At 37.0% G+C, this 13007-nt stretch overlaps 2 protein-coding genes across 2 annotated transcripts in view; both read right to left on the reverse strand.

Moving 5' to 3' along the window:
• edem2 (ER degradation enhancer, mannosidase alpha-like 2) overlaps positions 1-1566 on the reverse strand; it is a 31123-nt gene extending 29557 nt beyond the window's left edge. The window contains exon 1 of the mRNA XM_053643533.1: positions 1089-1566. Coding sequence (XP_053499508.1) covers positions 1089-1234 — 146 coding nt within the window. The 5' untranslated portion in view covers positions 1235-1566. The remainder of the gene's footprint in view (positions 1-1088) is intronic.
• Positions 1567-11151: 9585 nt separating this feature from the next.
• The window catches only part of prpf6 (PRP6 pre-mRNA processing factor 6 homolog (S. cerevisiae)), a 54360-nt gene continuing 52504 nt past the window's right edge, over positions 11152-13007 (reverse strand). The window contains exon 21 of the mRNA XM_053643075.1: positions 11152-13007. This exon is cut by the window's right edge and continues 331 nt beyond it. The gene's annotated coding sequence lies outside the window, so the exon portion shown is untranslated.

The raw sequence follows: 13007 nt of genomic DNA on the forward strand, positions 1-13007 counted from the left end.
AATGTCTCTAATAAGTTTAACAGCACAGTGGATTGATGAGGATTTTACTCCCCAGAGAGTCGTTTTACAAACAACGCAGTTTAGGGGTTCACACACTGGCCAAGCCATAGCAGGTGCATTTGATGACATGCTTCAGACGTGGGGCATTCCGAAAAGTTATGTTCACGTTGTGTTGCGGGACAATGCCAACAACATGATCAAGGCTATGAGTGATGCTGGACTACCTAGCTTGCCATGTGCCATTCACACCCTCCAGCTGGCTGTTAACACCCTCCAGCTGGCTTTTGGCTCAGAAAAGTGTTGCTGATGCAGTGGCAGTCGGACGTAAAATAGTTGGACATTTAACATGTCAACTTTTATAAATGTCAAACATTAAAATGTCAGCAACAGCAAGTTGTATACTTAATTTGTTACAGTCAGAAAGTGAAGAACATCTGATGAAGATAAAACATTGTAAGAACTGTAATGGTATAATTGTGAAGTACTCATATCGGTACTTGGTATCGGCAAGTACCCAAATGTAAGTACTTGTACTTGGTCTGAAATAAAGTGGTATCAGTGCATCCCTTTGTATAAGTAATAAAACGTTAATTATACAGTCCATAAATAAATCCTTTGTTTTTATTTCCTGACTACTTACCACTGCTCCTTCTTTCAAAAAAAAAAATTGAAATGATAGTGTTTTGTGAATAGGTAAATAGTCTGTGATAACCAAATACTTCTTTCTATAAGAAAAAAGTTATAATATATTATTTCATATTCTGATGAATGTCGATCCCATTATTTTCTTTTATATTCTGTCTTCAGACAATCTTCCTTCTTCAGAGAAACACATTTTAGTATACAAATGCATACAGTATGGCAGTTCAACATGGGGAAAAACAGTCTATTTAGTGACTTCTAGCGACTTTTTGAGCATGCGTTAGCTACTTTCTCCTGAAAAAGTTAACCATATTGAAAACAAGCAAACAACCAATGTTGTAATTTGCCTCGCTGTGAATAAATTACTGTATTTGTTAGCTAGTTAGTTATAACGACACCAAGCTAACGAAACTTAGCCAGTGTGTTTTGCGTAGTTAAGACCTTACCTGTAATGAGACATTTCCCGCTTATTGAAGTCATGGCTGTTGATCGGAGACAGGTATGCTGTGCAGAAAATGGCTTTAAGCAGGAAAGTAAGCATGAAGCTGTGATATGTTAGATAATTCAGCAATATAATAATTCCAATGTACATTTATTACAAGACACTTCAGATATCTTTATGGCTCAGTTGATCCAGGAAGTACACTTGCCGCGCATGCTCACAACAAAAGCCGGCAACTCGCCGCATTGGCCGCTGGATCGTACGTCAATATCGCCGCCATATTGGTCCGGGCAACTTGCCATAAATCTCATAACTGGACCGGAGAAACATGCTTGACTCTAGTGCAGTTTGAGCTGTACAAACCGTCACACAATCCAAATCAGATTTTGGGGAACTACCTTTCACAGATAAGAATGAGCAGCTATTTCTGGTTGTATTTGGTCATTATAACATTATGTTGACAGATGACTAGCTGGCCACCAGAGTCAGACTATTAATAGCTAGCGATAACGCTAGTTAGCTATGAAAGCTGAGACTTTATAAGAAATCATATAAAGTTTACATTATTTTTTATAAAGTCACAGTTTATATACTGGCATAAAGTTGGCTTGACGTTGGACGTTCGCTATTCGCAAATTTAGCGACCGTCTCTAAAGTTGCATACGGCATTGGTATGTACGATTCTAACTTCAATAGCATTTGAAGAGAATGACTTACAGTCACAAAACCAACTGTAAAGTTCTCATGTAGGTGTCAGCTATAATGCACACCTTTTAGATTTTTGATATTTAATAAAATAAACTGTCAAATCATATCTAAACATTGTGATGTTTTTATACCGTATGGACTCGTACACAAAATATACCATAATTTAAAGCTCAATAGCATTTGAAGAGAATCTTGCAATCACAAAACCAACTGTAAAGTGTTTATGTCCATCCACTACTTACCTATTGTTGTAGCAGACCTTTTGCCCTCAATATCTGTACACATCAGAATCTCTTAAACAATGTTATTTGTGACAAACAACTCCCAGGTATCTTTAGGAGACATAGTGAAGGGCCCTGTAGCTGGTCCAGGACGCTCCCTCAAGATGTTGTGACTTTGAGCTTTGCTTTGATTAGGAGGTTCATGACTCCAACATCTATTACAGCTCACCCACATAGACAGAACTTGGGTCTCTCTTTCATCCTCTGAGGACTTGTCAGTGGCTTCATCATCTGTCATTACATCCTGATGTTCCTGATCTCCCACAGAACCTGGTCTATAGTCAGGATCGTCATAATCTGAGCACTCTGATTCTGACTCCAAAGTAGTGGCGGTCACCCCATTAGGCGTCATATTTAAAAGCCAATTATGTTTAAACTAGTTGGCACTCTCTTAGAGTACAGTAGTTCTGCAGTAACAAAGAAAAAAATATTCTAAATATGGTAATAGCTGTGTGTGTATTATCTATACACATTTATTATTCCAATACAAATCCTTGCACTTGATTTGTATTAAGCATTCTTACATATGGTAAAGTTGTGTTTATATTCTCTTTTTTTGTGGTTATGCCTATCTACGATGGCTATTTTTAAAATTTGTTTTAATTTTTGAAAGTAAATTAAATATTGGGGGGGGGGGGCATTGAGGATTCCTAGGGCACCAAATGGGCACCAAATGTTCTGTTGATTCATACCCATCGAGGTGTGCTACTTAGTGGTTCCACATTTTTTTCATAAATCTATGCAGACTTGTGTTCTAGACTTCGGCTGAGGTGAACAATATCTTAAATCCTTTTTTCATTGCATGTTTTGACCTGTGAACATGTAAATATTTGCATGTACACACTGGCTTTGCAGAAGAATGTAGAAATTAGCTTATAATGGCATGTGTTCTGCTTCTTTAAACAAACATAGCTCCTTATGAACTAGCAAGCAGGTGCGATAAACTGGGAGCATTATTTGATAGAGGGTATTGGTCTATCTAAACACGCTACGCCTGAAATCTTAAAGACGTTATTATACAATACACTGCTGCTGTGATAATTGCTGGTTCATTTAAAATATCAAAATATACTCTCCATGCTGTTGTAGTACACATAACCCTTTTTTCAATACTGCAGTGCTAGCTCGAGGGGAAATCGTGACTGAAGTCAACTGATACCCAGTATTACCATGTCAGCTATTTTGGGAGTCAGCCATTTTGAATTTTGTCATAAAATACTGAATTTTTCGACTGCATTGGCATAATATTATGAAACTTGGTATGTGTCATTGGCACCATACCCTGAGGGCACCCTAAAAGTTTGGGGCTGGTGCCACCTAGTGTTAAAAATATATAACAAAACTTACAAATATACTTGTAGTTTTTGGCAACTTTGTCCGGTGGCCATGAATCTTACCTCTTTCTATTCCTTGTGTCCTACAGAATCCAATGATTTACACTTTTCCACAGTCAGCCATTTAATCTGGTCACCATTTTGAGTCATGTTAAAAACCTACTTTTTCAAAGTCTTCCTAGACCACTCATCTAATTTTCACCACATTTGGCTTAGATCATCATTACACCATGCTGGCAAAAATGTATGGAATTCATCATAATAAACCAATCAGTTCTCGTTTAACACTTTTAAACAAATTTTTAACAAATTTGACTGTGAGCATGCAACAGTGGATGAAAGGCTATATATTCTCAACGCTTTAACATATTGAGGCAATAGGCCTACTTGGCATTTGTCATAGCCATCATGTTATGAACCTACCAGATTAGTTTTGCTACAGTGCTACCTAGTGGTGCTGAATACTGGAAAATTGCTATAGTTTGGATTTTTTGGGACATACAGAATATAATGATGGAAAAATTTTCTGGGGTTGACAATTTTGGGTGTTTGCCATTTTTAATGTTTTGTAAAATGCTGTATTTTACAAAAGTACTGGCATATCGTTATAAAACTGGTCATCGGCATCGTGCCCTGAAGGTACCTGAGAACTTTGGGGCCGGTGCAACCTAGCAGTCAAAAGATATGACAAAATTCACAAATATACTTTGAGTAACACCTAATTTTTTGAACACGTACTTTTTTTAACTCCACCTAAACCTCGTAGAGTGATTTTCACCAAATTCACCATTATTTCAACAGTTATTGTGTAATGATTAAACAAATTTGATGGTGATCTAATTCACCAGTCACTCATTAATCACCCTTTTGAGACAACAATTTGATGAGCTAGTGGTTAGAAATATCCAAAAAAAAAAAAAAAAGAAAGAAAGAAAAAACATACTAGGGGATCATGTGACCAAAGGACCATGCTCTGAAGGTACCCTAAGAGTTTGGTGACAGCCCTACCGACTGTATTCATTGATATCCACATCAGTTCATCAACTTCGCACCATCTGATTGTATGTAAAGAGTTTTTGTTATTATTGTTACTACACCGATAACATTTGTCCAATCAGCATCAAATTTAAATCTGCACATTATTTGCATACCATGTCTGAAAAAAATAAGCAAACATATTTTTGCTATTCAAAAATGTTTTACCGTACTTCACAAACACATTTGAATGTGGGGATACCAAAGAGGAAGCAAGGCTGTTGGATTTGCTTAGTAAAAATTACTTTGTGATCTTAGGACCTTGCCCTAATGGTTCTTGTTAATTTTTGAAACCCCCTAGTTATAAACAATGACTATGTGTATAGTTGCATTTAATATTTCAAATATAGCAATCTACAATGACTCACATAGATATAATTTTGTACTATCAGTACTCAAATAGGGGTTTTAATGTTTTATATGATATATTTGCAAATTATAATAATTTGAAAGATCATTTGTAAATTTATTGCTGTGACAGGTAGGTGTGAGAGAATCAAAACATATCTTTTATTTTATTTTTTTTATTTAAAACCTGTATTCAAATCAGCATCACTTTCACAAAAAAAAGGATTTACTGAAGTGAACAAGAAACCTTTTCATACATTATAAGAAAATAATTACAGAATCAAAAGAAGTATTTGAAAAAGTAGTTTTGTATTTAAGAACTGCTTAAATTCACTGTGCCAGATTTATAAAGAAAACACAGTAAACCGCATTTTTAACAATCAGTATAGATCATTAATTTCACATTAAGTACAACATTTACTCTGAAACTCTAGCAAAAATTAAGTTTCCATTTTGACAAAAGCCCATAGTAAATGAATTATTTTTCTTGCATTGGAACTGTGGGAATAAATTTAAGACACAGGAAAACACGAGGGTAACAGTGTATGTAGTTTATTGAGAATCACTATCATACACATAATATTCTGGGGAGGGAACAGGACTTGTAGGTAAAAGCTCATATGATGTGTTTGTAGCAAAGCTACTATCGTCATCAGAGGAAAGAGTAAACGTGCCCTCGACAGAATTATGGGAAGAAGTTGAGCTTCAGTTTGAGTGGAAGCATGAACATAGGTCACCGATGGAATGATACAATAAGTGGGAGGATAAGGAAATCCTGTGGGTATAGGTGAAGAGCAGAGGCGTTCCAGCAGAGCTATAACATCGATGGCCCAATAAGCCAACTGATGACGTATATATTCACTCAGGCCTGTGAGAGAGCAGCCGAGAGAGAGAAAGTCCAGCTGCAGGTGGGCATTGATCAGCTGGATAGAGATCAGAGAGAAAGGACAAAAATTAGATAAAACAGTAGTGGTAACACTTAAAATATATCCACATAAATACATGTACAAGCAGATGCAAAGAATGTAGGAAACAGATATCAATACATGACATGGAAAAAGCATAAAGTTGAAAAACACACAATCATACGATGTTTTGAGAAAAACACACACTCACAAAATGTTTAAGAGAAACACACACACACACATACTCACAGAATGTCTAAGAAGCACCAAAAACATATAAACAAACTTATAATTAGAGAAGAAATATGTGTAACATTAAGCAACAATAAAAATATATCTCACTCATAATGAAGAAGTGATGAAAATATCCAAATTGTTCAGGACAACGGGTGATGAGATGTGCACAGCTCGATTACCGGAAGTGGGAATGGCAGTAAGGGCCTTGGAAAATGTTTTAAATACCCAATAGAAAAACATGAAGATAAGGGGATATCCAATGGCTGAAAGGGGATTTCAGAGCAAGAAAAGTTGGTTCTAATGGTTTTTTTTTTTTTTTTCAAATGAGACAAGTAGGTTTTAAGGGGAATCAGAAAAAGACATTAATAAAGCATATTGGGATTCCAAAAGAATGAGATAATGGGGCATAACCTAAAGATAAGACTGCATAAATAGGGTATTGAGTCTGTGCTTAGATTCAGATCACAATAAACTGGATTTTTGCTTCTCTTCTATCTTGTTCGTGGCTTCATTTTGATCAGTAAATTGAGGATTATTGTTTGACTAAATAGAGGAAATTCAGCAACCTAGTCATTTTAGATACGACAGATGTGTAATGAAATCAAGAGGCAGGCATCAAGTACTGAACAAGAGCGTATATTTTACTTAGAAACTTGCAGCATTACCAACAGGTTACCTTAAACCTGGCGCTACCCGAATAACATGCTAACTTGATTTATGTCCAAGGGTGTCATAAAATAGTGTCACAAATATTCAGTGCCTATATGAATATTGCATACCCTTCCTTAAAAAAATTGAGACAATGGGATGTACAGATGTGGCTTGGCTAAAGAACCACTACAAGGTCTCTATAATAAATTTTAAGCAGTACAATCTCAATATCATTGGCACATCTTTGCTTCAATTTGAGCACATAGATTATTGCACATTTCAATAACAATTAACATTTAACATAGCACAATATGCAACAGTGCTTATGAACAATGTGTCCATTATTTCTTAGTCAATTTGTGGCAATTTTTAAATTTTTTTTACATTCCGTTTCTCCTATATGGGCAGCGATCCGCCTACACCCCAGACGAATTACAAGTCAAGAATCTTGGCCGGATTATTCAGCCTGATCTGGTGTGGTATATGGTAGACTGCATCTCTGTGGTTTTTTTTATGCTGTGCTGTCATTTCCAGATGCACCTGAGACAGTGATGGAGTGTTGCTGCTTTATTTGTCATCCTTGATGTTTGCAGAGTTGTTGGTATTTTTCTCATAATCTTCCTTTGTGCTGGTTTCTGCGATATACTTGAGCCATCAAAGTGTGGATACGGTAGGATCTTTGTGCATTTGCAGGTCGGATGACAACAGCTGGCTTCCAGAGGTCATGCATGCCCACAAGCTGTCCAGTGCATAGTTGTGACAGTGGGTGAGCTGAGCGGTCATAATACCTTTTCTGCTGATGTTGTTTTTGTACGCATTTGGAGTGTGCATCTGTGAAGCTGAAGATTGCAGGAAGGAGTTGTTGGTTGGTGGTTGGCAGTATCGAGCGGAGTTGGCGGCTCATGAGTACCTGGGCAGGTGATCTGAAGTTGTCAACGGGCATGTTCCTATACTCCAATAAAATGAGACAGGGGTCTTCAAACTCCTTGCATCGATTTTGTGGACCATTGAAAGATTTATCTGGAAGGCCATGAAAATCAGCCTTGAGTTTTTTGATGATTGTGGGAGATGCGGGGTGGTGGAAAGTTTGTCCAGTTCTGCCAGGGTCTGGTAGGAATTTCATGATGAATCGTGGGAGCCTTAGCATTTGAGACATGTCTCTTCAAGCAAGTAGCAAATCTTTTCACCATGTATTCGATTTGTTTGCAAATTCCTGGCCAGAATAATACATCCTGTGGTCTTTGCTTGGATTTCTCTATGCCCATGACCGATGTGAATGCGTGACAGCATGTCTTCTCTGAGTGAGGTGGGTATGACTATTTTCTCACATTTGAGGATCATTCCGTTAGTCATTGAGAATTCGTCTGTGTAATTCCAGAAATCAGTGATGTTTGCTGAACATTGTCTCCTTTCCCCAGCACATCCTTCCAGTTTTACCTTTCTGAGAAGGATAAGCTGGTTGTCTGTCTCGGTCTTGGCACAGATCTGTTGCAGCTTTGCATCACTGACAGGTAGCCTTTTATACACCTTATACACACAATGGATGTGTGAACCTGCACATCCTTTCCTTTACAGAGATTGTTTAACAGATGTCATAAATATGTGAAAAATGTCATAGTATCATATGATGTCATTGATATGTGAAAAATGTCATAGTATCATATTATGTCATAAATATGTGAACAATGTCATATTGGAGCACATCACACAATTGATTATATGTGCTTCTTAGAAAAAAAAAACACTTTTCCTTGCTCCCAGCAGCTTGAAACTTGCTGTATAGCGTTTTCAGCGTATGAAGCGTACCCATGTGTATGCACACACAGGACGAATGAGAACATGCTTTGTCAGGGCACATTTGATGAAAAGTGACTTTCTACACTTCAATTCTCACTTTTTCACCATGTTATACTTTATTGTCATATAATAGATTTAAATGTAAACATATCATGTAATCATATTTCGTATCATTTTACGTCAGAAACGTCATAAATATGTGAAAAATGTCATATTGGAGCACGTCACTCAATTGATCAGATGTGTTTGTTAGAAAAACCATTTTCCCTTGCTCCCAGCGGCTTGAAACTCGCTGTATATCGTTTTCAGCGTAGGATGTCATAAAAATGTCATATGATGTCATATGATGTCAGAGACATGTGAAAAATGTTGTAGTATCATATGATGTCATAAATATGTGAAAAATGTCTGCATCATATGATGTCAAACATGTGAAAAATGTCATAGTATCATATGATGTCAAAAACATGTGAACAATATCATAGTATCATGTGATGTCATAAAAATGTGAACAATATCATAGTATCATATGATGTCATAAATATGTAGAACAATATGATAGTATCATATGATGTCAAAAATATGTGAAAAATGTCAGTATCATGACTATATACATGTGAAAAATGTCATAGTATCATATGATGTCATAAATATGTAGAACAATATCATAGTATCATATGATGTGATAAATATGTAGAACAATATCATAGTATCATATGATGTCATAAATATGTGAAGAATGTCAGAGTATCATGTGATGTCATAAATATGTGAACAAAATCATAGTATCGTATGATGTCATAAATATGTGAACAAAATCATAGTATCATATGATGTCATAAAAATGTGAAAAATGTCAGTATTATATGTCATAAACATGTGAAAAATGTCATAGTATAATCTAATGCCTGTCATATCACAGCAAACCATGACTACAATTCCTATACTTCACGGCGGCCTACAAACATGGCCGCCATGGACTGCAATTCCCAGAACACTCATTCTAATCACACACACCAGCATCCAATCTCACATGCACTTACAACCACAGTATATAAGATACTGTTCTAACACTATGACTTTGCAAAGTATTACGTGAAGTTTTCCGTATAGCAAGCGGTTATTATCGGTTCATGTTCTATTGTTTTGATCTCGTTCTTGATTCTGGTTTTGCCTCATTTATGCCTGTTTGGCAATCACCTGACCCATTGCCTGTTTTTTGACCACACTATTGTCTGATGTTTTGGATTTGTCTGCCTGCTTCTCTTTAAGTAAAGCTCTTACCTGCACTTGCGTCCATCCTAGTGTCCTTTACGTTTATTTCGTGACAGTGGGGAAAGATTCATAACATGAATCGTTGGCCACCAGCAAGAATTTAATATATACCAGCAGCTATACTATGGGTTCAAGTGGGCTACAATGACGCATTCGACTACCTCTGAAGTGGTAGTTGAGGTTGCTCTATCCATATCCTCTACCTGATTTGTGTCGTACGCGAATCACGAAGCGACGATCAAATATATATATAAAAATAGATGCTATAAATAGCCTACCTAGATAACACATAGGTTAAAAATCTTATTTTGCAAAGTCTCTGGCCCAGATGGGAACAAGAACAAGAATCTGAGGCTATCATGGGCAAAGACTCACCGAAAGACTGGAAAAAGACCAGGTGGTTCCCCCCAAATCCAGACCTGCCCAGTTCGGGCGAGCCCAGACTTTGCTGGTGGAGGATTTTTGTAGGTAGCCTATGTTTTGCTCTGAAACAAGCATTATTAATTAGTTTAAGAACGTTAAAATGAGCTACATATCAAGCCATTGACCGCAAGGGATAGCAATTAGCTAATGAAAATACATATAATTTTAAACGTTTCACCACGGTCTTTCACAGATCTTATTGTTTTGTACCCGATTTTATATGCATTTCTAAATCTAAATACGTATCCGATAATCTGGTCAGTGATCCTCAATAAACAAATGTAAAAAAATAATCCACACCCGAGGTGCTAACGTGGTCACATTTTTCCTAATTCAACGGACCGGAGTCAATTATTCAGCTTATAGCATAGTTACCACACTTCAGGACATTGTTCAAATTTTCAGGTTTTTGTCCTTAAAACGCTCTTGTGTGTAGAACTAATTTCTTGTGCGTCCCATCTCAAGCCTCTGTTGCTAATTCCAAAGCATCATTTTAGAACGGAGGCTTGAGCCATTGATATACAGTTATTGGGGAAGAGAGTGAATTTATAGTTTTTCGTTTCATGCTGATAATATAATCATAGAACAAATAAATAAATAACTTCCGATTAGCCTACTTTTTCACAGGGTTTCTCATTTTTTATTAGGGAGAACATACAACAAATAAATAATGATAGTTAGGCAATCTGCAATCACATGTGCTTCTCTTGTGTTCTCTGCACAATAACAGGGTTCGTACAAGGTGCTTGAAGCAAGCCTACTTGAATTTGGCTTTTTGAAATTGAAGTACTGCTTGCAAGCAAACCAGTAAGGTGAGTTCAGCAAAAGTGGGACATCAGGCAAAGTGGGATAAATACATTTCATGCTAGCTAGCCCTTTAAATATTAGGAGCCAATACGTTTTTATAGCCATGAATTAGACCACAAGGGTCTTTGTCATTGCTCAAATGTTTTCATGTGCCTTACAACAACGTTGTGGGTGTAGTCTAGTTTCAAAATCTACCCGGTATCAGCAAGAACCACAGACAAATGAGAATGGTTTTAAACAGAAGCCTCTATAAAGAATAGAAATCATCAAAACAAAACATATTTATTAAATGATTCTTGGATGGTCAATTACAAAGTATTGTTGCAAAATTCTCATTTAATTCTTGGTGAATGCGTGTTTTAAGTAGCTCACAGGTAATGTGGGACACTTTAAAGCCAGTATTATGGATTATGACTACTGATTATCATACTATTCTGAGCTAGCATGTCATGAACCATGTCATAAAACAGTTCTAAATTCATTATGTTTTCTGGTTTTCTCAATTTTTTAAACATACTATTCAGTATGGAAGTATAAAATTTGGGCCGGGGTATTTGTGCACTGACTCAAGAAAAAACAGTTAAACATACTAGGTTCATTTGCTTGTCCCTCTGGGAGAAACGGTCAGGGTTATACAGCCAAATGAATGCATAAACAGTGAGTATTTCCCCAATTAGAGCGGATTCTAAGTAGAACCGCTTAATGTAGCTAGGAACCTTTAATCTACATTTAAAGATCCCTTGACAAACCATTTTTCCTCAGGAAACGATTCTCCTGCCATAATTCGACAAGGTGTTTAAATTAAGCAACAATATTTGAAGGAGCATATAAACAGCATATAAACCTCCTGATTGGTCAACGTGACCATAAACTGCCAAATGGGTTCTACTGACATCTAGCACATAAAATAAAATAAAAAAAACCCCCAAACACCACCCTAATGATTTTGTCATGCCAAAAATACTTGGATTGGATCGCAAGATAACTCATGATCTACACCATGACTTTACAAGCATAAATGATTTGTAACGATTTTGTCCAGGCTGTAAAAACCAATTGGGAGTCCCCAGTCCTGCAAATATTGCACAGCATACTCAAACCCTGATCATGCAGGTGTTAAGATGACTGCTTGTTTGGAAATGAACGTGGTTTTGATATTTGAAGATACACTATTAAAATACAAATTAACACAGCTATAAATTTGTTATATACCATTGGTCATTGTTTTCTGTAGGACCTGTTGTATGCACTGTTTGCATGGTTCGTGCCCCTGCATAAGCTTGGCCCTCCGTTCATAGCTTCATGGAGTTGTGCACTCCGTCACGCTGCCTAAAGCAATGTTCTCACTCCCAACACATCAAATATTGAAGCATGGGAAGAAGCTTCACTGCACCCTTGCACAAGGGCACCTTTGGCTTCACTATAAATGCATTTTCCAAGCATGAAAGTAATGGCTTTGCAGATGAACCTTGTGGTTCAAAGGTCTGACGCAGAAAGGTGAATGAATGAACAAACAAAGCACAGTCCATAAAGTGTAGGCATTTTGGCAATTGTCTTCACGTGTCATCACGTGGCAATTGTCTTCACATTGTCTTCACGTGTCTAACTTTTCTTTAAACATTGCCAAATTCCCCAGCCATCATGGATTAGTGGTGGTGCACTTAGGGTTACACCAGGATGCCAGCCTGATCAAGACGAGTAAACATCTGCGATCGATCACTGACGTCTTCTTTCGGTTTCAGTCACTGCATTTAAAGACTAGTTACTGTGCAGATGATGGCCATGATGAAAACAAGCCGCATACAGTTCTTTCATCCAACAGTAGTTTCAGCCAAACATTCCCAACATACTAAAGTATTATTCAGCGAACATACATGAAGCTACGAATCCACTGACATTCTGAAAATGCTGTTTGCCTTTATTTTACTCACATTTATTTCAGTTAACATATCGCAATTTAACGGACAGTTTGCACATTGCAAATTTGCTCAATCGCTTAATACCATAAAATGCGGTGAGCTGACAAATAGTTACTTCAGGGCTGCACTTCACCCGCCTCAGAAATGCACAGATGACAAAAGCAGGATTGACTGGACCCTTCAAATGCCAATAGATGGGAGTG

Source organism: Ictalurus furcatus, chromosome 15 (genome assembly GCF_023375685.1).
Source record: "Ictalurus furcatus strain D&B chromosome 15, Billie_1.0, whole genome shotgun sequence".
In the NCBI taxonomy this organism is placed as follows: Eukaryota; Metazoa; Chordata; class Actinopteri; order Siluriformes; family Ictaluridae; genus Ictalurus; species Ictalurus furcatus.